Raw genomic sequence first — 25,491 nt, 5'->3', positions numbered from 1 at the left:
TTGTGGGTAAGTCACCTCTTTCTGAGCTTCAGTTTCATCATGTTTAAAATAGGAAGACCTTCCAGGCCTTCTGTGAGGCTCACATGTGATACTTAATAAACATTTGTTAAATACTGTATTCTAGACATAGAAAGACAAAAAGTTTAAGTAATTCAACCTCTCTATGAGTTTATGCTTTAGGATAATAATATATGTAAAGTATTTTGCAAGCCTTAAAGAACAATATAAATGTTAGCTTTAAGTCATGTAGAGTTGATTTTATTGTACCTACAAAAGCAATAGGAAACATTTTATGGGAGAGATGGAGAAATGCCGTACAGAACTCCATATAAACTTTCCACATTAAATCAACATATACTTTGATAGTTGGTGACATTGTATTGTAAAGATAGGAAAAAGTAAGTATGATGAGAAATACCTGTGTGGAGAATATGGTTTAGAAAGAAGGAATGAGCTTGCCTGAAGATTTGTAAACCATGCAAATGCTTCTATGCCTTTAAAAGCATGAACACTTTCTTTGAGGACAGAATTGGCAGATATTGGACAGGGCAATACCAAATAATATAAAATATCAGATGGGTTATTTTTAATACCCAAGAAAATTGATGTTGGAGTCTTCTGAATCAGCTTTTTGTATTCAGACATCTAGACTTTGTCAGGACCAAGATGAGAATTAGTTAGAAGGCAGAATTAATAATAATGTGAAAAAGTTATAGTGTCTTTGAAGCAACTCACTCCTGAAGTATTCAAATGACTAATTAACATAAATGTATGACAAAATGACATTTACACTAATTATAATAATTTTATACAGAAGTTTAACTGATACAAGTTTATTGCCAAAACAAGATGAAAAAAGCTTAGAAATTATCTTAATAAACATTTGACTCACTTGAAAAGTGGAGAGAAATGGCCACCAAAGTAACACTGCTTTAGTATATAAACTTGTTTTGTAAAATCTTAAGAGGTGGACAGTTCTGAGCAATAACATAAAGAAGAAAGAAGCATCAAGAAATCAACAAATTAAGCAAATATTTGAGGACCACAAAGAGAAAAAAAAATGGGGGGAAGAGCTACAAAGATTACTGTAACAAATTTTTAACCATTGAGAATATTGGAACCACAGCACTCAGACACTTAATATCACAGACCCACATGTTCTTATGATGGGCTAGAAATCGTACTAAAGAAGACATAAATGGGAAATGCATCTAGATTGAACCAAGTATATATAAAGAACCATGTTGAGAGAAAAATGTATTGGGGGGGGATAATTTAGTACCTCTGATAAAAATGCAACAGGGAATTGACTATGAAATTACCATATTTCACTGCATAATCGTCGCACTTCCCCCCTCACCTCCTAGTCCAAAAATTGATTTGTAACCTTTCATCGTGTAATTGTCACATGGTATAATTCTTTTTGACAGGCTGCTTAAATGGTAAACAGAGCAGAAAATGTATTCACTAGTGGCATATGGATACACATTTATCTCACATATTGTGAGCCCTGAGCCTAGAATTCTCAGTACATGCCCATTATCAGTATTTAATTTTAATGTATATTCACGAATATTCTATCCATCCTAATCTTGCACCAAAGACAGATTAGTAATAAATTATTTTTAAGTAATACCGGCACAATTTATTTTTAAAAGCTTCACATAATGGTTGCACCCTGCACACATACCCCTCCTAGTATGTTTTTGGTTTTGTATGTTTTTTTTTTTTTTTTGCAAAATTTGTTATAGAATCTGCAATGATTATGTGGTGAAATACAGTAAGTGGCCTTCTCACCCCTCATTAGACACATGATTAAAAGATATCTTTCAAGCATTTATTAAGTCTCTGCTGTGTGCCAGGAACTGTGATAGGTGCTGGGCATTCAGGTACAAAGAATGAAATATTCCCTTTTGGGAATCTTCTGTGTTCACAAACCTTTGTGAATACGCACTTTCAATGGCTATATAAAAAATTGTTCAAAATCACTAATAATTAGATAAATAAAAACAACCCTTTGGTAATATACCTTACATCCTTCAATATTTGGTTTTTTTTTCTGTATTTTTTGTATCCCTAAAGCCTACCACAATTTCCGACCCATAGTAAGTGTGCCCTTAATAAATGCTTGTTTGTTGATTGAAAAGATTTGAAAAACTTATTGTTGGAGAGATTATGGGAAGTCAGGACCACTAATTCATTGTTGGTAGAACTGTTCAACGATTCTGAAAATCAGTTTAGTCCTAATCATACTGTTAGCTTGTACATTGAGTCTTTGCTGGGAAGCAAGAGTTGTAACAAAACATATCAATTAAGAATACTCACACATATGTATAACTTAGTTGGCACGAGAAAGTTGATTCATATTCAGTTCAAATTATTAATGGCATACAAGGCACTGTGCTAGGTCATGATGAAAAAAAGGTTCAACAGTCTTTGCTTTCAGGCAACTTACAATTAATAGGGAATGTGAAATATATCCAAGTAATTGAATGCAAATGAAAAGTTCAAACAACAGTAGTAGGAGAAATTTGGGGACCATGATCACTTTTACATGGAGGGAGAGGAGGGCAAATTAGGAAGACTTTATGGAAGAAGTTAACTCTTGAGTTTAGCCTTGAAGAACTTAAACAGGTTCCAGGAAAACATTCTCAGCATGGGAGACTGGCCAGAGCAGAATTTGTTGATTTGATTGAATCATTAGATTGTAGTAGAATACGTGAAAGGGATGAAGTATGAGGACTCAAGAAAAGTAGGTTTGTTCCAGATGTTTTGAATAGGAAGAGTAATATTAGAGGAGGGTGCTAAGAAAACTGCTTAGCTTTTCAGTGTGAAGGATTTTGAAAAGAGAATAGACTGAAGGTATTCAGTTCACTACCATTTATTAAGCACTTCCTAATGGCCAAGACTCTGGGAATGCCCAAACAAAAGTTTAGCAGGCCCTAAACTTAATACCTAGACATTTAGCATACACACTGACAAGTACATATGAAATAAATATAACATAGTTGGCAGGGTGGGGATGTTGTGAGGTATTAGCAGTGGGATCAGGGATCTGGAAAGACCACATAAAACATAGTAGAGATGAGTTTTGAAAGAGACAAATTTTAAGAGACAGATGGAAATGAGAGAATGTCCTGTGTAGGGAACAAATAGGAGGGCAGTTTGATTGTACTATGAGAGGACATGTTGTTATTTAGTAGTATTTGATTCTTTATGACTGAACCATAAGCATGCCAATACTGTTCATGGGGTTTTCTTGGCAAAGATACTACAGTGGTTTGCCATTTCCTTCTCCAGTAGATGAAGGTATACAGAAGTTAAGTGATTTGCCCAGCTAGTAAGGTCTGAGGCCATATTTGAACTTAGGTCTTCCTGACTCCAGGCCCAGCGCTCTATCCACTGAGCCACCTAGCTGCCAAAAGGGCATGAAGGGAACGTAATGTATAAGAAACCTAGGAGTGTGGGGTTGGATCCAAGTGGTAGAGGACTTTAAAGGCCAAATAGAAGTGTTTACATTTGATCCTAGAGGGAATGAAAAACTGCTGTAGTGTGTTGTGGAGGGGACTGACTTGGTCAGAACTGTGCCTTAGGAATATTACTTAGGGGTAGAAGATGGATTGGAGAGAGGAAAGACTTGAGGCAGTGAGACCACTTTTATATGTAGTCTAGGTGTGATGTGATGAGAACTTGGACTAGGATGGTTGTGGCAATAGTAGAGAGGAGAGTGGGAGAAAGGAGGTATTGTGGAGGTAAAATTAATAAGATTTGGTAGTTGGCTCTGTTGAGTAAGGAAGAATGAGTTAAACTCCATGGTTTCAAACTTGGGTGACTGGAAGGATGGTGATACCTTTTACAGTAATAGGGAATAGAAAAGGGGAGGGTTTACTGCTGTGAGGTTGCAACTGAGATTAGAGAACATAAATTTGTCATGGCTAGTAAATATGTAATTTCCTCCAACTCCCTTTCAGCATCTTGTAAATAGAAGTGAAGGAAGTAAATGGTGGGAATAATCTAGGGTTGAGAACTTTGCAAAGAAAACTGACAAATAGCTATGCAACCCTGGGCAAATAATTTTCTAAACTTCAGTTTTGTTCTGTAAAATGAGGGGGTTGATCTTGATGACCTTTGATGTCCTTCCCAGATCTAAATCAGTGATCCTCTGGGTTCAATTTGGATATGTTGGAGGTACTAGCAGAACATTCAGATGCAGATGTATAGTAGGCCCTTAAAGATATTGGCCTAAAGGTCTAAAAAGAGAAGCTTGGGTGAAGATTAAATTTGCCTGTAATCTATCCACAGAGAGTTGATAACTTAAGGCAAAGGAGTATAAAGGAAAGAGAAGGAATACCAAGAGACCAAAAAATGTACTAAATTTTGTTTGTATATTCCCAAAAGTGTCATTTTACAAACTAAAAAATAGCTGCTATTGAAAAAAGTTTTTATTGCTTAAAAAAAGAAAAAGTCTGTCATAGTAGGATAATCTTGGTTATATGGTCAGTAACTTTTATGTTCAGTAATAACCATATATCCAGGATTACAGCAGTGTATGTATGTTCAGGGTAAAACCTTATTCTTGGTGCCTGCAAGTTTCCAGCATTGCAGCAAATCTCCCTGCAAACATATATTACATAAGAGGGAAATGTTAATGTCCTGAAGTTAGAATGGTTATTGATGTAGAGATAATGGAATGTAAAATTGTAGTAATCTGGAAAAGGACATTATACTATAATTTGTCTAATCCAGTCCCCTTATTTCATTCCCAAGGAAACTTAGGACCAGAAAAGTGACTTGCTCCAAGTCACACAACTAAGAAATGTCAGAACCACAATTTGGGCCCAATTCTTAGGACTTTTAAGTCTAGTTCTATTTCTGTTACACCACAGTATTTTAATGTTTCTGCAAAGTTATAGGATATTGCTGTAAGAAAAAGAGGATGAAAAGTTTGCTGAAGGTGAAGAAATGATTTAGATTAAAAGAAGGCTGCTTTGATTTAGTAATTTATTTGGCAGATATATAGAGGGTGTCCCAAAAGTCTTAGTGCAGTTTTAAGCTATTAGCACGAGGGGTCATGTGGCACATAGTGTGCTCTTTGTGTGAAAAATGGAAAGATGGCTTTTTTTTTTTTGTCATCAGAAGTTTGTACAAAAAAAATTCTGTAAAATGGCCCTTGAGTTAATATAAATCCAGTACTGTGTTCTAAAATACAGTGCAGCATAGTAACTGGTCGTTATGATAACCATGAATCATCACAAAATGTGTTTAATATAACTGTTTACTAATGCATTTCAGTAAGAATTTTATTTAAAAGAATTGAAACAAATAATGTTTGGATGCCTAAACAGTTTACTTACTTAGCTAGAAAAATCAATGTGATCATTACAGCAACCCTCTGAGGTAGATGCTATTATTATCCTCATTTTACACTCAGGAAATTAATGCAGACTGAGGTTAAATAACTTGCCCAGGGTCACACAGCTGCTGAGTGTCTGAGGACAGATTTGAATTCATGACTACTCTTTATGCACTGTGCCACCTAGCTGTTCCATTTAATACATATTTGTTGTATTGCATCAGACTTTTAGGCCACTTTTCATTAGACTGATTGTAAAATATTGTGGGGTAAACATAGTAGTCACTTAATGCGTATTGATTGATAAGAGATAGGTCTAGCTGTGTGTTACGTGTTAGATCACTAAATACTCATTTAATTTTAAAATTACATCTTTAGGAAGAATTACTTCAGGGAAGTCTTGAACAAAGCTTTATGCAGTGATTATATTTTCACCTTCCAGGATCTAAAGCTTTTTTGATGCAATATGTTCTCTTTATGTTTATACCTTAAGTGATCTGTATTGCCCTATGTGTTGTCCATGTAGGTAGTATCTTTGTTACCTTGATATGTACTAGAAACAGTAGTAAAAATAACATTTTATATTTAGTTTTAACCATTCTCAATTGATTTTTTAAGTTTGTGTTTATGAAATTAGATTTTATCTTACTAGATTTATCAAGTATATACATATACATATGTATATGTATACACACACATATACATGCACACACGTATATATATATATACACATATGTATATGTGTATATATATATATATATATATATATACACATATATATATACAGACAGTGGATATTCATCCATTGACCTTTCCCATCCTACACAACCCTTTTCAACTTATTTATCCTAGTCTCTGCTTAATGTTAAGGACATACTTAGATATTGAATTTTCACTTAGATGTGTCAGTAACTTTTCCCTACCCTCCTCATAGCATGACTCTACTTTACTCCAATGAGATGAGTCTTATCAAGACCCCAGCTCCTTCCATTCTTGGAACTATTCCTGAATTATGAGATACTCTTCAGTTCTGAAAGATCTTTTTTTCCTCTCACTTTCTGTATAATAGAATATTGAAACTAATATGACTTCGTAAAATAAATTTCTTCAACCTCTTGAAACTCTTTGTCCTTTTAGTAATTTGCCTAAATCCTAAAGTCTTAGGATATCTTCCCCCTTAGAACAGCAGGTAATTTATACTATCATACCTCAAAGAGATTATTCCCAGAGTACTTCCTCAATGTCCTTTTCCTGGAATTATGCATTCTTTCTGCCTTGGTACTTCTATGCATAAATAAGGTTTGTTTTCTGTTAGAATTAATCTACTGTCTCAAGTCCCATTTACATTGCTTAACTTTATACTTCAAATCATTGTGAATAGTAATCTTAAATAATCCTAATTTAATAACTTAATATATTGTAAATACCCTGTTTTATAGAGAATTTTAAAAGTTTAGGCTATTCTTTTGTTAAAAATAGGTTCTTTCTAGTTTTCCAGATGATCTTTTGACAAAGGATTTGCTTTCAAAAATATACCTTGTTATATTTGTGGTTACCAAGAAAAAATTTTAAAATGTTTTATCGCATTCTGTCAGAATTGTTCCTTTTATTAAATCTGACATTTTCAGTTTGGAGAGAAGCGTTTGGCTCATGACATATCCTTGATGCATTTGTGATATTTGTTTTTGACAGGTTCTGCTTCCCATCATGGCTATCACACAGTTCCGGTTGTTTAAAGTTTGTACCTGCCTAGCTACAGTGCTCTCCTTCATTAAGAGGTTAATATGCAGGTAAATAAGAGTTTTTATATCTTGTTTCAGCTATACTGCTCTTTATGTGTTTAAATAATACTGTTTTTTAATTGTTGTCCAGTCAAATTATGATTGTGCCAAATGCCTTATTAATATTCACTTGGAATGCAATTCTTTTAACAAGTGATATTTTCACTTGATACTTGTTTCCTTTAACTTTAACTTGTTTCTTTTAACAAGTGATATTTTCACTTGATACTAGTTTCCTAGAATTTTACTTCCTTTCTCTTTGACATACCTACCAAAACAAGAATATGTCTTCTGCTGGAAGAAACTCTTAAATGGCAGTATGACTACAGAGTGGACTATGTTCGCCTATTTTTCTCCATTCTTCTATTATTTCTTTCCTTATGAAAAACATCTATGTTTCCTAGATATACAATTTAAATAATAAATTTAATTTTAGAGAGAAAAGAATAACATTTTGTGTTGCCACTAACTTCTCAGCCTGAGTTCCTTTAGAACCCAAGGGATGAGCTCACCCACCAGTCCTCAAGACTGGTGGTCAGAGAAAGTGAGTAACCAAACTGAAAGGAAAAGAAATGTATTAACACTCTAAGGAAGACTGCTTATTCTGATAACAATGTCAGCTTCTTAAGATATAGATTGGGTTTGTGTAACTTTTTGGCCTTCTTAGAGTACACAGTCAATCAGCAGCATTCTGTAGCAATTTAGGATAAATAAAGCATTTGATACAGAAAGGATGTATAAAGGAAAGGGGAATCATTCAAGGGAGAAAAGTGGAAATGTTGGGAATGCAGTTACATGAATTCATTATCAAAAGAGGAAACATTTTCTCTACAACGAAAGAAAAAAAGAGGTGACCAAATATTCTTACAACTCTTAAAGAAGGTCTGTTTCATTTAAGACAGTATTGTTGAGGTAGCCATTAAGAGAAAGCTACAGATTCTCTTATCTAAGAACAGAAATAGTTGTGAAATAGATCATCAGCTTTACTATGTCCTTTTATAGTTGTATGTATATTTTATTTCTCCTGCACAGCCTATTATAGATTTGCTAAAATCAATTGTATAGTCCTAAGAATTTCCAAGAATGATGTAGGTGTATTTGAGGTGTAGGCATCATTGAATCACAGAATCTGAGCCTGATTAAAAAGATCCATCCAACCAGTACCTGAACAGTAGTCTAGTTCCTTCTGTAATGCTCTTGATGAGGTCAGCTAGCCACCCCTTAAAGAGAGCTGAGCAGTAGTATGTTAAATTGAATCAAACTTTTTCTTAGAGTTTTTTTTTAAATTTATGTATCAAGATTAAGATAGTCTAAAAATGTTTTACCAAAACTCTATTCAGGGAAAGTAGAGAATCATTGTTATTAGTTTCCCTTTGTTGTATTTGTTAGTATAAAGAATCCCTTTTGTTTTGTGGAATAGGTGGGTTCTAGATTTATTTGTCGACAAGCAAAAAAGCCAGTGATGAAAACTACCACTTTTTGAAGCAGACCATTCCAGTTTTGCACAGTTCTAATTGTTAGGAAGATTTTCTTCATCTCCATCTAAATCTACCTCCCTGCAACTTCCACCTATTGCTTCTAGTTTTACCTTTTCATAATAAGCAGAACAAGTTTAATCTCCTGTCAGCCCTTCAAATGCTTGAAGACAGCTGTCATGCTAACCCTAATTCTTTTTTTGAATTCCATCAGCTTATTGTTATATATCTTTGTATGGTCCAGACCACACCACTTCAGTTGAACTTGCCATCCATTGAAATTCCCAAATCTTTCACATGAACTGTTGTTGAATCACTTTTGAAGTAACTATTACCTCATAATTTTGATATTTTATAAGCAGATATAATGAGATTTTAAGTAGCAAATTAAATAGTCCATTTTTAAAAAATGTTACCTTAGGACTACTTTAAGTGAAGCAGCATGGCATATTAGAAGGTTGATCTCAGAGTCTGAAGATTTAGGTTCAAGGTCCCTCTGACATATTGAGTTCATTACAGTTAACAGGTCACTTAACTTCTCAGTGCCCCAAAGCAACTGTGTAAGGCTATATGTTGATGAAAGTAGGTGCCAGTCTCTATTTACCAGTAGAGGGACTTCCCTCTCTGAAGATTCCTGAAACTGATTCCTGATTAAATGATCATTGATATTTTTTTAAAGGCTGTTTTTATGGAAAACTCTGTGAACCTGAAGTAGAAACAACCCAAATTAATTGTATATGGCAGAGATGCTGATATTGCTCTGTAAAGACACCCAAATTTTCAATACGGTGGTATTTTTTGAAGTACTGAGGTTGCCTGAGCAACTATTAGCCTCCAATTCTTATGAATTGCTTCTCAAAACAGGACCCTATCTCTTTCCAATGATTTTATAGCATTTTATATCAATATTTTAAGAGAACTGAATGAGATTTAAAGCATATGCAAATTGTTTTGTAGGATTTTGGTTTTTTTGCCACATCTTTGTATTTTAAGTGGAGCTGTACAGTAGCATACAGAATTAAATTAAACTATTTTTTATAAAAGTTTTATATTTATTGCATTAATGTTTTACCAAAAGTCTCCAAGGAAAGCAGGTACGTTGTCATTAGTTTTCCTTCTTTATTGTATAGAATAAAGAATACCTTTTTTTTTTTGGTTATGGGACCTAGGGGTTCTAGACTATTCATAAGCAAATTTCAATGACATAAATGCTTTTTCCCCTATTTCAGATAAACAAATAATTTGGACTATTCGTGGAAAGTTATTTAGTTAAGAAGGTTAATTATCAGTGATTTGGTTGCAAAGACCTATCTTGTAGCTTTTTCAAAACTTAGAATCGCTTTTATAGACTTTGGGATTTTTCTTCTGCTATTGTTGCTTCTCATTCCTGAATCATAAGAATTCTTTCTCAGCCTAGAGAATCTGCTGGCTTCTTCATTGGGTTATAAGTGTCCTGAAGGCAGAGAAACTTTCTTTTTTGTTCTTATATCCCTAGTGCTTAGCATATAAGAACTTAATAAGTGTTTGGTTTTCATCGAATTTATGTATCTACTCCAGGAACTTAGCTACCATCTCTTTTTTGTTTCTATAATTATACAGTAGCTTGTAACAATGGTGCCATACTTAAATACAAATGGATCCCTCCAGGCTGTATGTTGACTTAGTAAACCACAAATTAGTATTGTCTGTTTTTTTTTTTCCTTTTTTTGGTAGATGTTTCCCAATTACATGTTAATCTGATTCAGGCTATACTCATGATTTGAGGGTATGAGTTTGATACCTCTGGCATATAAAACAGTTGGGTTACAACAGCACACTTTCTAGTATATGCCCACAGTGTAAGTTTTAATGTTTTGTTTATATAAAATTATTTAATTTGCTTCCTTTTCAATTACTCAAGTTTGAAATTCTGCATATTGCTTACTTGAAAAGGCATATATGTAGTCTTAATTATTTCAAAAAGGTATCATACTCATTCAATATTCTGCAAATATTTAATAAGATGTGATACATTGTACTAGTAACTAGTTGAGATGCAAAGATAAATCAGACACATTTCTGCTTACAATTGAGGAAAATGAAACATTAGAAGATACAATGGTATAGAACTCATTTCTTAACTTTTCTGGGAAGTTGGAATTTTTATTTAAATGTATTTATAAAAATATTTAATTATTTATGGTAATAAAAGTAGGAAAATCTGGTAGACATTTTGAAGGTCTTTCTTAAATGAAAAAAGATTCACTAATGTATTAAGGAGAACATTTTATGAAGTTTATAGAAGAAAATAATTGGTAAAAATTTTGCTGCTCATTTAGTTAACAAAAATATTTTTGCTTTTTTTCTATTATCTTTGTTATTTGGTTGGTAGTCAATATTTATTAATGAAGGTACAAATAAGAAACAGTACCTGCCCTCAAGGAGCTTACAATCTAATAGGGGAAGACACTATGTGGGGGATCACCAAAACTTCCCAGCAGTATGATGTTTATGGAATTGAAACCAAGCAGAGCAGCTGGTGAGAAATGAAGGTTTGGGAATTCTGAGCTTTCTATAAAGGGAAGCTTTGGAAGGAGCTTTTTATTTTGTTTTGTTTTGTTTTGTTTTGCTCTGCCCTCCAATTAGAAAAGAGAGACAACTAAGGATAGAGAGGAGGTGTTGAGTACGGTATTTGAAGCAGTCTCCATGATGATGAGATTTCTGATGATGATCTTATCCTGGGGTAAAAGCATAATGTTGCTGGAGTGGAAACCAAGCCTAGCACTGGTGGGAAATGAGAACGTCTTTAGTGTTGACTTTTGGTACTTCTAAAGTTTTTATTCCTTTATTCATTCAGTGGATTTTTATTGAGTTTCTATGTACTCTATTAGATGTTATGGGACATACAAAGAATACTGTAAGTGGTTCCTGCTTTCACAGATTATTGCGTTGATAGCAGGAAGAATGTAAAAGCAAAAAAAGACATAAAGTTGCTGTAGTTTAAACATGTATCAGAGCTTTTGAAAAATTAAGAAGTAATTTGCATGAAAGAAAGTATCTTTGGTTTGGATAACTCTTCTACAACTATCCTTCAGGTTGGTTGGAAAATGCTTTTAGTAAGATCCTCTTGTCATACATAGAATAAATTTTTACATGGATAGCAGTCAGGAGAAGAAAGCAGAAAGTTTTTCTATAATCCAAGGAACTGAATTCTTTTCTCCTGGATCTTCTAAGATATGATCAATAATTGGAAGAAAGCAAACTGCTTTTTTCTTTAGTCTCAGGAAGAAAGTGACAATTAAGTTTTCTCTTCATAACTGTTAAAATCCAAAGTATGCTAGATACTTTGTTATACCATCACTTCCTGTTTCTATTATTTTTTTTTTTAATCTTGAAAATCTTTTATTCATGTCTCTCCTTGATTTATTGGCATGTTAACCAGTAGCTGTATTAAGAAATAAGTTTGTCATTCTACTGTTCCATCTTGCAAGCCTATTTTCCCTTCCAGTAATTGATTTTGTTTGTTGTTTAGTAGTTTTGGAAAGGAATTATTCATATTTTTATTTCAGGTCGGGCAGAGGACGGAAATTAAGTGGAGATCAAATAACTTTGCCAACAACAGTGGATTATTCGCCAGTTCCTAAGCAGGTGACTTCTGCAAAGGGTTCACTTGATTTAACTAATTCTCATTTAAATAATTTTTGTTACATATAAATTTGATTTCTTTTTGTGGTTAACATCATGGTATTCAATTACATTTAGTCAGAAGTTGAAGACTGGAGCTCCTGGGATGAAGATGCACCCACAAGTATAAAGATCGAAGGAGGGAATGGAAATGGAACAGCACAACAAAATACAATGGAACAGTTGGAACCTGACTATTTTAAAGACATGGCACCAACTATAAGGAAAACACAGAAAGTATGTCTGAGGAACTCAGTGGAATTATTTGTAATTGATTAATTATATAAATATAACATGTAATATATGTAATATAACATATAATATGTAATGTAATTATATAGAAATATATAGTGTAATTATATAAAAGCATTTGTAACTGAAAACATTTTCGTATTCTGATTAGAATTGCCTAATATATAAATCATAGAAAACCCTTTTCTACTTAACCACTTGATGAATTTTTTTTGGTGGTGGTGGTGTTTGTTTTCCTTCTCTGCTAAAGTCCTATCCCAGTGCCCCATTGTGTTGTGGAGGCAACCTGTATTCTTGAAGGCTATGCTTGAGAGGTACAAGTTCTGGCAAGCCTTGTTCTAGAAAGGCTTTAAGTATGAGCCCTATCATGGGCTGTTGTCCCTTGTCGAAGGACCAGCCTACTTACGTTTTAGAGATATTCATCACCAGGTTGTCTACATGGTAATGAATTTTTTGGCTACAACTTAAAAAACCGTCTAGCTAGTAATATTGGGTTAGTATTTGCTGTTAAGTGAGACAGTAATCACAGTGAAAAAAAAGGTTGCATATGTACAAAGTAACAACTACCACAGTAACAATAACTAATGTTCATATAATGTTACATATAAATTTGATTTCTTTTTGTGGTTAACATCAGGCATAATGCACAGGTACTTCACAATTATTATATCACTTAATCTTCTAAACATCCCTGGGAGATAAGTGCTAGTATTATCCCCATTTTACCGATATGGAAATTAAGGCAAATAGAGGTTAAGTGACTTGCCCAGGGCCACACAGCTAGTGAGTGTCTGAGGCTGGATTTGAACTCAGATTGTCCTGACTCCAAGCCCAGTGCTCTATCCACTGTACCACCTACCTGCCCCTTTATATTTGCTGAAATAAATAAGCCATATTTATTTCAACATTTCTGTAGCAATATTCGCCTTTTAAATTTTGTTCTATAAAACTGTAAGTGTTGTCCATCATATTCCCAGATAACACACAGCTGACCCATTGTGAGCTAGAGTTGTGCTCTAAATTGTTAGTAGTAGTGTTAAATTTGTGCTAAATCAGCCATATTTTCTATTTTAAAGAATTATTTTTGCACAGAATTTTTTTAAAGTATGTACACTTTGGTGGGCATTTTCCGTCATCTGGTTATTTAATAAACTTTTCCCTGGATGTTAGTTTTATATTTTTGGAAAGGATTAATTTAGTTCCATATGCAGTACTAATTAAGAGAATTACTTATTTGACAGGATATGACCCAACCTGTTTGTATTTAAAGCAGAATGGTAGAGTGAGAGAATCTGTGTTTATATCCTGGTGTGGCCTTAGGAAAGCCAGCTATCTTTTTGTTTTCCTCATTTGTAAAATGAGGGGCTTATACTAGATGATTCCTGAGATCCCTTGGAGCTCTAAGTAACTGTGATCCTATAAAGCAGTGTAAACTTTTCCTACTATTTAATGGGACATTTGTGTAATTGCTCCTTAATACTTTTTGTATCTTTAAGTGACTCTTTATGTCCACATTATTAATCAAAAATTACAGTGTTTTGTGTAATTTATATGCTTTACAAGCTGGTTTATTTATAATTCAACAGATAAAAAAGTCCTGATTATCTTCAATGTTATCTTTCAGATTATTATTAAGAAGAGAGAACCATTAAATTTTGGCATCCCAGATGGTACTACAGGTTTCTCTAGTAGATTAGCAGCTACACAAGATATTCCTTTTATTCACCAATCCGTAAGTATTCTGGTATAATATTTTATGGAAAAAAAAGTAATTACTGTGATTGTTTGTGAAGACAGTTACAGCAAGAGAAATTCCATACTTACCATAGACAAATTTGGCATTTGTGTTCTACCTAGCCTTTTATAAGAATACATTTTCATAAAATATTGAGGTCTTCATTCATGCATACACATTAAAAGTGGGAGGATACTGAATGTTATATAAGAACTCTGATCTTTAAATTAGTGGTGATTAGAAAAAGATTTTTCACTTTAAAAAGTGAAGGTATATAAACAAATTAAGTTTGCATCTTTTCAAAAACATTTTGGTGTGTTAAATATAGAACTTGTACCTTTATACATATTTTCAATTTTAGAGCCTCAAATATTGCAAGATATTAGAATGTCTGAATATTCCTTTTTATCAGTAAAGCATTATTCTGTGTAACAGTGGATAAATTTGAACAATTTTAGGCTACTTCATATAAGAAAATCTAATCAGTTTTGTACTGTTACTGCCCCAGACTAGGGAACTACTTGATAAGGTATCAGAATATTCCATGTTATTTGAATTCATTATTTAGGCTTTCAGGTGTTTATGTTGGCTGTGCCACTCCATGCTGTTTCCTCAAGCAGTGACTGTTTTATTGAGCTATTTGTAGGCAGGGCCTCTTGAAATTGTGAATTAATAAAGGAGAGATGGAACGTGGTTACATTGTTGATTGAATATATTTTTCCCTTTGGGAGTCTTGGTAAGGGGTGGGATAGGATGAAGTAACCTAGGAAATAGGCAAGTAGATGCTAAAGACTTTGAAAGACTTGTCTTCCTTGCCCTCCATAAAAATATCTTCTTACCAGTTAAATATTGTTTTAGATTAAGAAATTGTTCATTTATTTTTGTTCAGTCACTTTCAGTTATATCTGACCTTTTGTGATGCTATCTGAAGTTTTCTTAGCAAAGATTTTGGAGTGGTTTGCCATTTCCTTCTCCAGCTCATTTTACAGATGAGGAAACTGAGGCAGACAGGGTTAATTTGCTTGCTCAGGGTCACACAGCTAGTAAGTGTCTGAGGCCAGATTTGAACTCAGGAAGATGAGTCTTCTGATGCCAGCCCCAGTGCTCTACTACACCACCTAGCTGCTTCCAAAAGAGAGTCTAGCAGGAACCCAGAGGCACTGAGGCCAAGCATGCCACTCACACAAGCCAAGGTTCTGGGAAACATTGGTATCAGAGTAGGAGAGGTAACTGCCAGAGCCTGGGACAACAGGGGTCATCAGGCAGCCTACAACATCCCATGATATTCTCTGGCTTGTTCTCTCATTGCCACCAATATATCCATATGTATTCATATAATCAGGTCCTACCTACTTCTGCATTCAGAGAATAGGACCTTAATTTTTTTGATGAGAAGAAAGGGTACATTCTCTTTTCTTTATTTTTTTCTTTTTTGGAGGGGGAAGGCAGGGCAGTTGGGGTTAAGTGACTTGCTCGGTGTCACACAGCTAGTACATGTGTCAAGTCTGAGGCTGGATTTGAACTCAGGTCCGCCTGACTCCAGGGCATGTGCTCTACTCACTGTGCCACCTAGATGCCCCAAAAGGATATATTTTCAAGGGCAGGACTAAGTGATATGGACTTTGGACAGTCACAGTGGGTTTCTGGAGTGCATAGGAAAGGATACCAGGAGATGAAAAATAGAGTTAGAAAGCGAGATGGGAGTATGAGAATGGTCCTAACAGTTTCTAATATGCCACTAAAAATGACTTCTGATAGCCAGAGAGAGGTATTATGATGAATTTAGAAGATTGTAAAATGCCTGCTTCACCAAATTTAATCATATTCTCACCAAAGGCTAAGTTAGTCAAGTTCCTGTATTGTATCCCTTTGCCCTTTCCCTGAAGAGTGAAGACATGAAATATAATGTACTCTACATTCTACTTTCCATCTTTTCTGCAGTATCCAATAAATGTCCTATTTTATGGCACCCTTTCACAAATGCTGAAGGGTCTGTTGTGGCTGGAATTCCTCTTGCACTGTTTTATGACGTCCTCTCTTACCTAATTAACAGGGTTGTTATGAAGAAAGGGCTTTTCAGTGGTATATAAATGTGAGTTGCAAGCACTAACTTCTTTTCTCTCTGGTAAAGGAAATAAAGGGACATTATTTACTAGTAACCATTAAGTTTTCAGGGTCTGTGTTGTAACTGATCTAGTTTTAAGTCTAAAATAATCATAGTGCTTGAACTTTCTAAGTGGAATAAAGACAAGGAAGTTGAAGTAATCGATAATATCAAATTATATATTTGTATGTAGCATGGCTGTAGCTTAAAAAGGCTACTGACCACTGCTCCATATAATAAATCACTAATTATATGTTGCCTTGAGGCATTCATATGCTCCACAGAATTATTTTAGAACCCCATATATTATCACTGATTTTTGTGGTTTTTTTCTTTTCTGTCATCTTACAGTTACTTGCTTTTTTTCTTCTTTTTACCATAGCCTGAATTAGGTGATTTGGATACCTGGCAGGAGAATACAAATGCATGGGAAGAGGAAGAAGATGCAGCTTGGCAGGCAGAGGAAGTCTTGAGGTAAAGAACATTATTGCCACTAGGCATAAAAAGTACATGAACGGGAAAAATATAAAAAGACCTGAAGAGAGGCATGTGGGAGCCCAATCATGGAGGGCTTTAAATGCTGAACTACAGGTATTATATTTTATTCTAAAGGCAAAAGGGAGCCCCTGAAGATTTTTAAGCAGGAGAGTTGATGTGATCAGATTTGTGTTTTAGGATTTTGCATTTGTCAACTGTGTTGGATTGTTTGAGAAGGAAGATACTAGAGTCAAAGAAACTCACTAGAAATTATTGCAGTAGGCCTTGCGAAAGGGGATGAGCTCTTAAACTATGAGAGTGGTTACATAAGTGGGGAAAAGGGGATGGATGTGAGATTTTGTGATGGTAGAATTGAATAGCCTTGGCAATTTATTGATTCAGAGAAGGATGAAATTTCCAATCTGTATGACTGGATGGATAATGGTAGTTTCCTCAATAGCTTACCACCATCTATCTTTGGGATATCTTTTACTCTTCCCTTTCCTTCATCTTTCATATTTAGTCAGTTACCAAATCTATTACTTCTACCTCCCCCAAATCCCTTGTATTTATTTGCTTCTCTCTCTTTCCATTGCTACCACTCTAGTCACAAGCCCTTTTAACAGCTCACCCGTACTATTGTGATATCCCATTTATATAACTTCCTATATCTATTTCCTGACCTTTCCAAGTATAGGATCATAGATCTAGAACTAAAAGGAACCTTAAAGACCTGTAGTCTAACCCCTTCATTTTAGAAATGAGGAAACTGAGACCTAGGAAATTTGACTTGCCTGAAGTCACAGAAGTAGTAAGAATCAGAGGCAGAGTTTGAACATCAGTACCTCCTGTTCCAGAATCACTGCGCCTTCCATTCAACCACGTGGCTTCACACGTCTTTTGTACCAATTGTTCTCTCTTTTAACGTTTAGTTAATGTTAACTGGCCCTCCAAACTTCACATCATCTGGAAATTTAAAAAAGACACCACCTATATTATCATATAAATAACTGATAAAACTATCAAATTAGTACCAAGGACAGCTCTTGAAGTCCTTCTCTCTCCAAGTTTATATTAAGCTGTTATTGACTACTCTTAGGATTCGTAGTCTCAGTATAATTGTCCTGTCTGCTAACTGATATCCCTCCATCTTAGCGTGAGAAGCTTGTGATGTGAATTGCCTTGCCAAAATTCAGGCAGACAATGTCTAAAACATTTTACTGCTCCATCTGTCTAGAAACTCTGTCAGAAAGGAAATAGTCTCATATAACTTGTTCTTAATGAAGCCATTCCAGCTCTTATTGATCACCACATCCTTTCCATCTACTCACAAACCATCCACTTTTGCAAGAGTTAAAACCTGCCTTGCTGGCCAATAGTGTCTAGACGTTTTTCTTTTCTAAGATGTCACTCTCTTCTCTTTACAAAAAAAAAAAAATAATATTGAATGCTTTCCTTTTCTCCGGTCCTACAATACTACTTCTGTTTGCTACAGGTTTGGACTAAGTGGCCTCTGCAGTCCTTTCTAAATCTGAAAGTTCTCTTATAGCCAGGCAAAGTGATTTTCCCATAGTAGACTTTCTCATAGTGACTTTCCCATACTTTCCTTTAATAAAGGTTCATTGGATTGAACCTGAATTATAATATTTAGTGAGAAGAGACAGAGATGCTTTGGAAATCTTAAAGCGCAGTAGAAGGGTGAGAAGACTGTTGCAGTCATTATTGCTATTTATTGAAATAGAGAAGTGAGGGAAGATGGAAAGAGATTAGGAAAGAAAGAGATGAAGAAAGTTAATAAGTTTTGTAGGTAAATGTTCTAATCTGGCAAGGTATCACTTGCCATTAGACATTTTGATGAGCTCTCCAGAAATATTAAAGCCCTTTTTTGCATTTTGAAATAACATTTCTGGTTTTATTTTCAAATTTCAAAATTTGTTTTTGAAATTAATATTTATTTTTCACAGAAGCATAAGGGTTTTGCAATTTTTGGAAGAAATGACAGGTTTTATTTTATTTTTAAGAACTTTTTTATTCTAAACTTAATTTAACAAATATCAAATAAAACGAGCATTTTCATATATAAAGTGTAACAGAAAAAAGAAGATTGTCCATGAAACTGAATTGCTGTTATGTACAACTTATTTTTTCCTTTAAGCATATAATAAATTCAGCATGACATAGGTTTTAGAAATTTATTTTGAACCTTAGTCAAAATTCCTGGAAAACTAAAGGATTGCCTTTTCTTTGTTTATTAGGAGTGTCATTTCACAGTACCAAAGAATTAAAAATTAAACTAGAATAAGGGTTACTCTGAATGACTTCTGAGCTCCCTCACAACTCTAAAAATTCTATGAGTAAATCATCAATGTACTGTGAATATTCCCATACTGAGGCGTTTGTTCAGTCTGTTTCCTACTAAAGTATAACTTTTTCATTGCACCTACCTAGATCCTACTGTTTAATGCTCTTAAGAATATTGTAAGATTGCTGTTGTATCATGATGCCCATTTTACAGATGAGGAACTTGAGGTCAGGATTTGAACCTGACCCCAGGTCTGGCCTTTTAATCTTTTGCAAAGCTATCTTGAAGACTGGGATAGATGTCTTATGGGTTTTTTTGCCCTTTATGGTCACCTAACATACACTAGGTGCTCACTGAAAATTATTAAGGAACAAAAAACTTAGAAATGTTTTCACTTGGCAATTTTAACTTCCACTCAACATGTCCCACCCTTCCCTTGAAATGTAGCTAATAATAAATACTTTACACAATTTTGTTGTGTTAGCTAATGAATTGATCAGAAAAAATCTTTAACAGAGATTTCAAAATTTTAGTACTGGATTTGAATCAGGAAATATAGCTTATAGTCCTTATTCTCTCACTAATGTGTTTTCTCACCTTGAAAAACACTTTAAGTATCTCTAGGTATCAGTTTCATCTATAAATTGATAGGATTGGGCTAGATAAATTTTCTAAATTTTACAACTCCTAAATTTTGACTTTATGATTTTTGATAAATTTGATTTATGAGAAAAAAAACTATTGAATACTAATTTTATTCTGAACTGTTTGCTTAACAGTGAACCTATCTTGTCTCCAAAACTATAGGCCAGAGTAGAATTTTAACATCTGAGAGGATCTAATGATGAGAAGGAAAGACTGGGATAGATGTCTTGTTTTTTTTTTTTTTTTGCCCTTTATGGTCACCTGCCAGAAATTGCAGTAATTTAAATTATATGAATCTTGTTCTGTAAGGACAGAAAATTAAAACTAATTTGTGTAGCCAGCAGAGGGAGCCATATAACAGCTGAAACTACTGTAGCCTTAAGAATTTAGCCCTTAGATGTAAGAATTACCCTTTTTCTTTTTAAGTACATTATTTAAAAAAAATCATACATGTTAATAACACTAAGAATTTTTAACATTTAGTCAGCAATCTGGAAGATCACATCTTAATTTAAAAAAATTAATTTGCCAGTGTAAATTGCAAATCTTACAGGATATATCATGTAAAAAGGATGACACATTTAATTTTTGTTTCAGGTTATTTATTTTTAACCTTTGGATATTATCCCAAAATTATGAGTTAAATCATCCTGAAGAAAAAACCTCAGGAATTTTACAATAAGGGTAACCCTAAAGGGATTTTTACATATGATTATGGATATATTCTAAATGTAGAAGCATCCTCTTATTGAATATAGATAATTCAAATCCTCCCTTTCCTCCTCAATTTCCCAGTATAGTTTTTAGGTTCTTCTATTAATCAATCAATAAATATTTTTAAAACTATTACTCTGTGACAAGAGAACATGAGGGTAGTTGCCAATGAATCGATCATATTTAGGTAAACATGCTGTGAGGCAAAGAGTGATAGTGATTTAAGTTGTAATGTGCCTCTGGCAGCTTAGAGGGACATTTATAAGTCCTAATGGTGTATCTCAGCCTCCTAAGGCCTTCTGGTGAGCATTAGATAGGAAAAAGAATACTATCTTTGGGTCTCAAAGGATGGAAGCTACTCATTATCTAACCCGGTCTGCACAGACAAAAACATTTAATTCAACAAGTATTAAGTACTTGCTATATACATTGTATTGCCTATGAAAATATTTATGGCTTCTGGTTCCAATAACATTTTTGTTATTGCAATTAACTGATATTGAGCTCACTGGCCTGAGAACCAGGAATACTTGAGCTCAAGACCCACACGCTGACCATGTGACCTTGAACAAGTCGCTTAACAAACCTTCAATGTTCTAGACAACTCTGTAAGACTGTAAGTTTCAGCGAAGGTTCTAACCTGCATTGGTAGAGGGAATTTCTTACTCAGGCATTCCCTATAGGAATGAAATCATAGGTCTACGTAGACCCTATGGCTATCTTTTAATTCATAATCTAGTTATCTCTTAGTTCTGAGATTTATTTTCAGTTTGCATGTATACCTATACCTTATCTTTCCCTTGGTTACCCCCTTTGAGGGGCTGTTTTGTTTTGCCTTTAGTCTCTTTCTGTGTTATTAACAATGGTCAAAGATGTCTTGAATACATATGCAGATCATTCTCATATTTTATATAGATGAGCATAGTACATAGATGAGTCAGAGGCTACTTATTTATGTCTTCTCAATAGCCTTCTTTTGGTAGTAATATTGTCCATGCATTTTAAAGTCTCCTCCTCCTCTTCCTCTTCCTCCTCCGTCCTCTTCCTTTCTTCTCTTCCTCCTTCTTTCTCCCCTTTCCCTTTCACATAATCTTGAGAATCAAATTTCAGCACTCTTAAAGTTATTCCTCCTACATGGATTTTCTTTGTGTGTACTTTCTCTGATCTGGTCATATTCCTGTTTTCATCTTCTTCAGTGTCTCTCAGTCAGCTAGCATTTATTAAGTGCCCCCTATGTGTCAGGTACTGTGCTAAATGTTGGTGATACAAAGGAAAGCAAGTCTTATCTTTTGTTCTTTTCCCCATTAAATCTTAAATTTTCTGAGATAAATACCCCCAGTTCCTTTAATCCTCATGTGGCATGGTTTTTAATTCCCTCTCCATCTTCATTGCCCTCCTTTGAACGTGATATTTCCAGTTGGCTAGTTTCCTTCCTAATATGTTGTATCCCAGACTGAACACAATACTAGAAGTATAGTCTCACAAGGTTAGGATACAGAGAAACTACAGTATCACTAACCCCTTTCTGGACATTTTATCTGCATTGATTCAGCCTAAGATCACAGCATATTTGCTGCTGTGACACCTGGTATAATTGGTAACCAGTAATACTCAGGAGACATAATTTTCATCCACATACACTGTCACTAATTATATGATGTTAGGCAAGTCACTTAAGCACCATGCCTCAGTTTCCCTTTCTGTAAAGTGGAGATTAATATGCCACTACCCCTACATTGTTGTTTTAAAGATAAAACTAAGATGTTATGAAGGTTAAAATGAGATGATGAATGTGAAATTTTGCATTACGTAGGCCAGGGCTGTCCAACCTTAGGTTATGGTAGAGCCATGTTAAAATAAAATAAGTATTTGAGGCCCGCACCCAGAATAAAAAATACAGTATACTAATAGAAAATGGGGGAATGCGTCATCAATAGCACAGGCGAAGGTGCAAAGCACAAAAGCAAACACAAAACAACAAGGCGACAACACAATAGTATAAAGGTAGGTGCATACTGACTAGTCTGCATCGTACAGACAGAACGCATCCCACAGATGGACTGAAAATTCCGTGTGATATGTTCCATCTGTAATAATGCTTAAAAACACCAAAGAAAATTAATATCAATAAGAGTATTTATTAGTGATGGAATTAAAAAATCTAATACGCATTCCATACAAATTATTATTTTATTTTTTTGCTCATGAAAATTAAAACCCACAAGCAGGCCGCATAAAATCGCACTGTGGGCTTCATGCAGCCCGCAGGCCATATTTTGGACAGCTGTGATCTAGGTGTATAGTTTATTATGGTTTTTTGACTATGGATAAAGATAACGTTTCCCCTTGAGGAATGCTTGTAGATTTAGGGGTATGTCATTTTTGAAACATGAGAAGATACATTTTTTTTTCCATTTTAGACAGCAAAAAATAGCCGACAGAGAAAAGAGAGCAGCAGAACAACAAAGGAAGAAAATGGAAAAGGAAGCACAACGACTAATGAAGAAAGAACAGAACAAAATTGGTGTGAAACTATCATAACAGATGTTTGACATTTCCATTTGAAGGATTTCGAGCTCTACAATATGAGCATCATTTGTATGGGTTTAAAAGTATTTTTAGAATACAAACAAGCTGCTTGATTTTGATGTGTTCATCAGGCCTTCCAGGATACCAGGATTCTCCTATCGCCACTTGAACTGCTGGTAGTTGGGAATTAAACAAAATGAAAAGACTTATAAGACAATATTTTTCTTCAGTATCTTCCAAACATATAAGAAAATTGATTGCTGCAGAGAAATTATTACAAATGGGATATACCAGTAACTCTTCAAGTTTCTGTTTCTAGCTTGGAAAAAATTGGGTGTAAATAATTTTCTGGTGGGAGAACCTACTCTGCCGTCTATTATGCTTTCATTCAATGTGTGTAAAAAATGAAATAAACAATTTTAAAGAATACTTTGTCTACATGGTTACTTATCCTGAATCAGATCTAAATTGCTGTTTTAACTTTCTTATTTCATTTGTTTTACAAGCTGGTATATACGTATGTTTCCTCTGTCAAAATTTCCTACAGCATTGAGGAATGTGAGAATTTTATTTTCGCTGAAAAAAAAGCCATTGAATGCTTGGTTTTCTTTTGTAGACTGTCATATAGGCTTTCCGCATCATAAAGATTTTTTTGGTAATACACGTAATATATAGCTACATTTCTTTGGACCTGTTTCCTTATTTCTAAAATGAGTGTATAAGACTATAATTTTAGAGTTTCCTGCAAGTTATAACATTTTATCAAATTTATATTGCATGGGTAACATGGACAAATAGCAAGTCAACTACAGTTGTTGTAGGCATTTGCACATCTGACTTATATATTTCAACAAATCAGGAGAATTTAGGTTTTTAGAGATAATATGTTGATTACTTTAGTCCCCTCAAATCCATCAATTTAATCTTTACAGATGCAGAAAGCCTTTAGTTCCAATATTTTGAAGCATAATAATGGGTTTTCAGTATTAACTGCATTTATTTGACATGATACAAGTTTCCTATGTTAACTATAAAAATATTATTGATTCATTAAATTATTTATGCAGTAAATCAAGATAGGAATAATTTTACCATATAGGATTTAAATATCCTTCTGAATTGACTTATTCTGAGTCCCAATTACCATTCTGATTGAAAAATTTTATTATTTTTTTTAATTAAAAAATTTGTGTGGTTACTAAAGATCCCTTGGCTTCTGTACTCAAGAGCTAAAATGTAATACCCAGGGTAATTGATCCATCCTAAAGTATCTTTGGAATTTTTCAATGTGTTTTTTCCCTCTCAGCTCTGTTTCTCACTTCCAAACATAAACAGCCTTAACAAAATATGTCAGTTTAATAAAAGTTACATTCTATAGTGTAATTGTGAGGCCACACAAAAAAATCCAATCAGAATCTGATTGGATTTTTATGGATAGAGGACCTATGTCAATGATCTGTTAAGTTTCCAACACCTATATATGTGGTTATTGGTTTTACGCAAAGTTGACTTTAAAAAATAAAATACTTTTTGTTGAAGTCCCAAAGAACACCTTCAGAAGGTCAAATTAAGTATGTGGAGAAGTTTTTCTGCCATCAAACTTCCTGTTTTAGAATCCCAGTTCTTTGCAACAATCTTTCTGTTCATTCCCCCCTCTTTAAGTCAGTTATTTCTTGGGTTGTGTACATTGCCAAAGCTTCTCTACTTTTAAGTTTTTTATTTAAATTAATCCATCAATAAATGTTTAGTGACTGGCAATGTACTATTTGTGCTAATTACAGAAAATACAAAAACAATGTCCTGTACCTTCAAGGAACTTACAGGGGAGAAAACATGCACATATGAAAAGTATATTTCAAAATAGTTATAGAGTGATGGTAAAGGTCATAGAGGTAGCATTGAGTCTTGAAAGAATCTTACCTCATTTGTTTTGTCTTTTCATCTGTTTCAGTGTATGTATCTTTGGATATCTGGGAATATTTTTTGCATGTATCTTGGTGTAATTTTGTGTTTCCAAATAATTTTCTATTGAAATCTGCATGTAGATGATAAACCCATGGGAACTGATGATAACATGAAGTGAAGTAGTGTACAATGAAAAGAGTAGAGGTTCCTGGACAGTGCCTCAGGGGACTCCCAGTTTGTGGGTATGACAGGGATGAGGACCCCACAAAGGAATCTGAGGAGTGGTTGGACAACCAGGAAAAGTTCCAAAGGGAAAGTAGCATTACAAAAAGAGGAGAGAGTATCAAGTGTCAAATGCTGCAGAAATGTCTGGAAGGGTCAGAATTAAGCAAAGGCTGTTGGATTATGCAGTTTAAAGATCACAAATAACTTTAGAGAGGGCAGTTTTATTTGAAAGAGGGTAGAAGCCAGACGTTTCAGAATAGAGTGAGAGGAAAGGAAATGAAGGTGGGGAGTAAGCTTAGGTGGCTTTTTCAAGGAGTTTAACCAGGAAAGG

General features: G+C 34.2%; 1 protein-coding gene across 1 annotated transcript in view; it reads left to right on the top strand.

Annotated features, from left to right (window-relative positions):
- The window catches only part of EBAG9 (estrogen receptor binding site associated antigen 9), a 38,846-nt gene extending 15,138 nt beyond the window's left edge, over nt 1-23,708 (top strand). Inside the window, exons 2-7 of the mRNA XM_036742311.1 lie at nt 7,046-7,143; nt 12,158-12,236; nt 12,351-12,509; nt 14,149-14,256; nt 16,746-16,837; nt 22,922-23,708. Coding sequence (XP_036598206.1) covers nt 7,061-7,143; nt 12,158-12,236; nt 12,351-12,509; nt 14,149-14,256; nt 16,746-16,837; nt 22,922-23,042 — 642 coding nt within the window. The 5' untranslated portion in view covers nt 7,046-7,060 and the 3' untranslated portion in view covers nt 23,043-23,708. The remainder of the gene's footprint in view (nt 1-7,045; nt 7,144-12,157; nt 12,237-12,350; nt 12,510-14,148; nt 14,257-16,745; nt 16,838-22,921) is intronic.
- The last annotated feature ends 1,783 nt before the right edge of the window (nt 23,709-25,491 follow it).

Source organism: Trichosurus vulpecula, chromosome 1 (assembly GCF_011100635.1).
Source record: "Trichosurus vulpecula isolate mTriVul1 chromosome 1, mTriVul1.pri, whole genome shotgun sequence".
NCBI lineage: Eukaryota > Metazoa > Chordata > Mammalia > Diprotodontia > Phalangeridae > Trichosurus > Trichosurus vulpecula.
The sequence above is the reverse complement of the archived record's forward strand: the minus strand, read 5'-3'. Positions and strand labels throughout refer to the sequence as shown.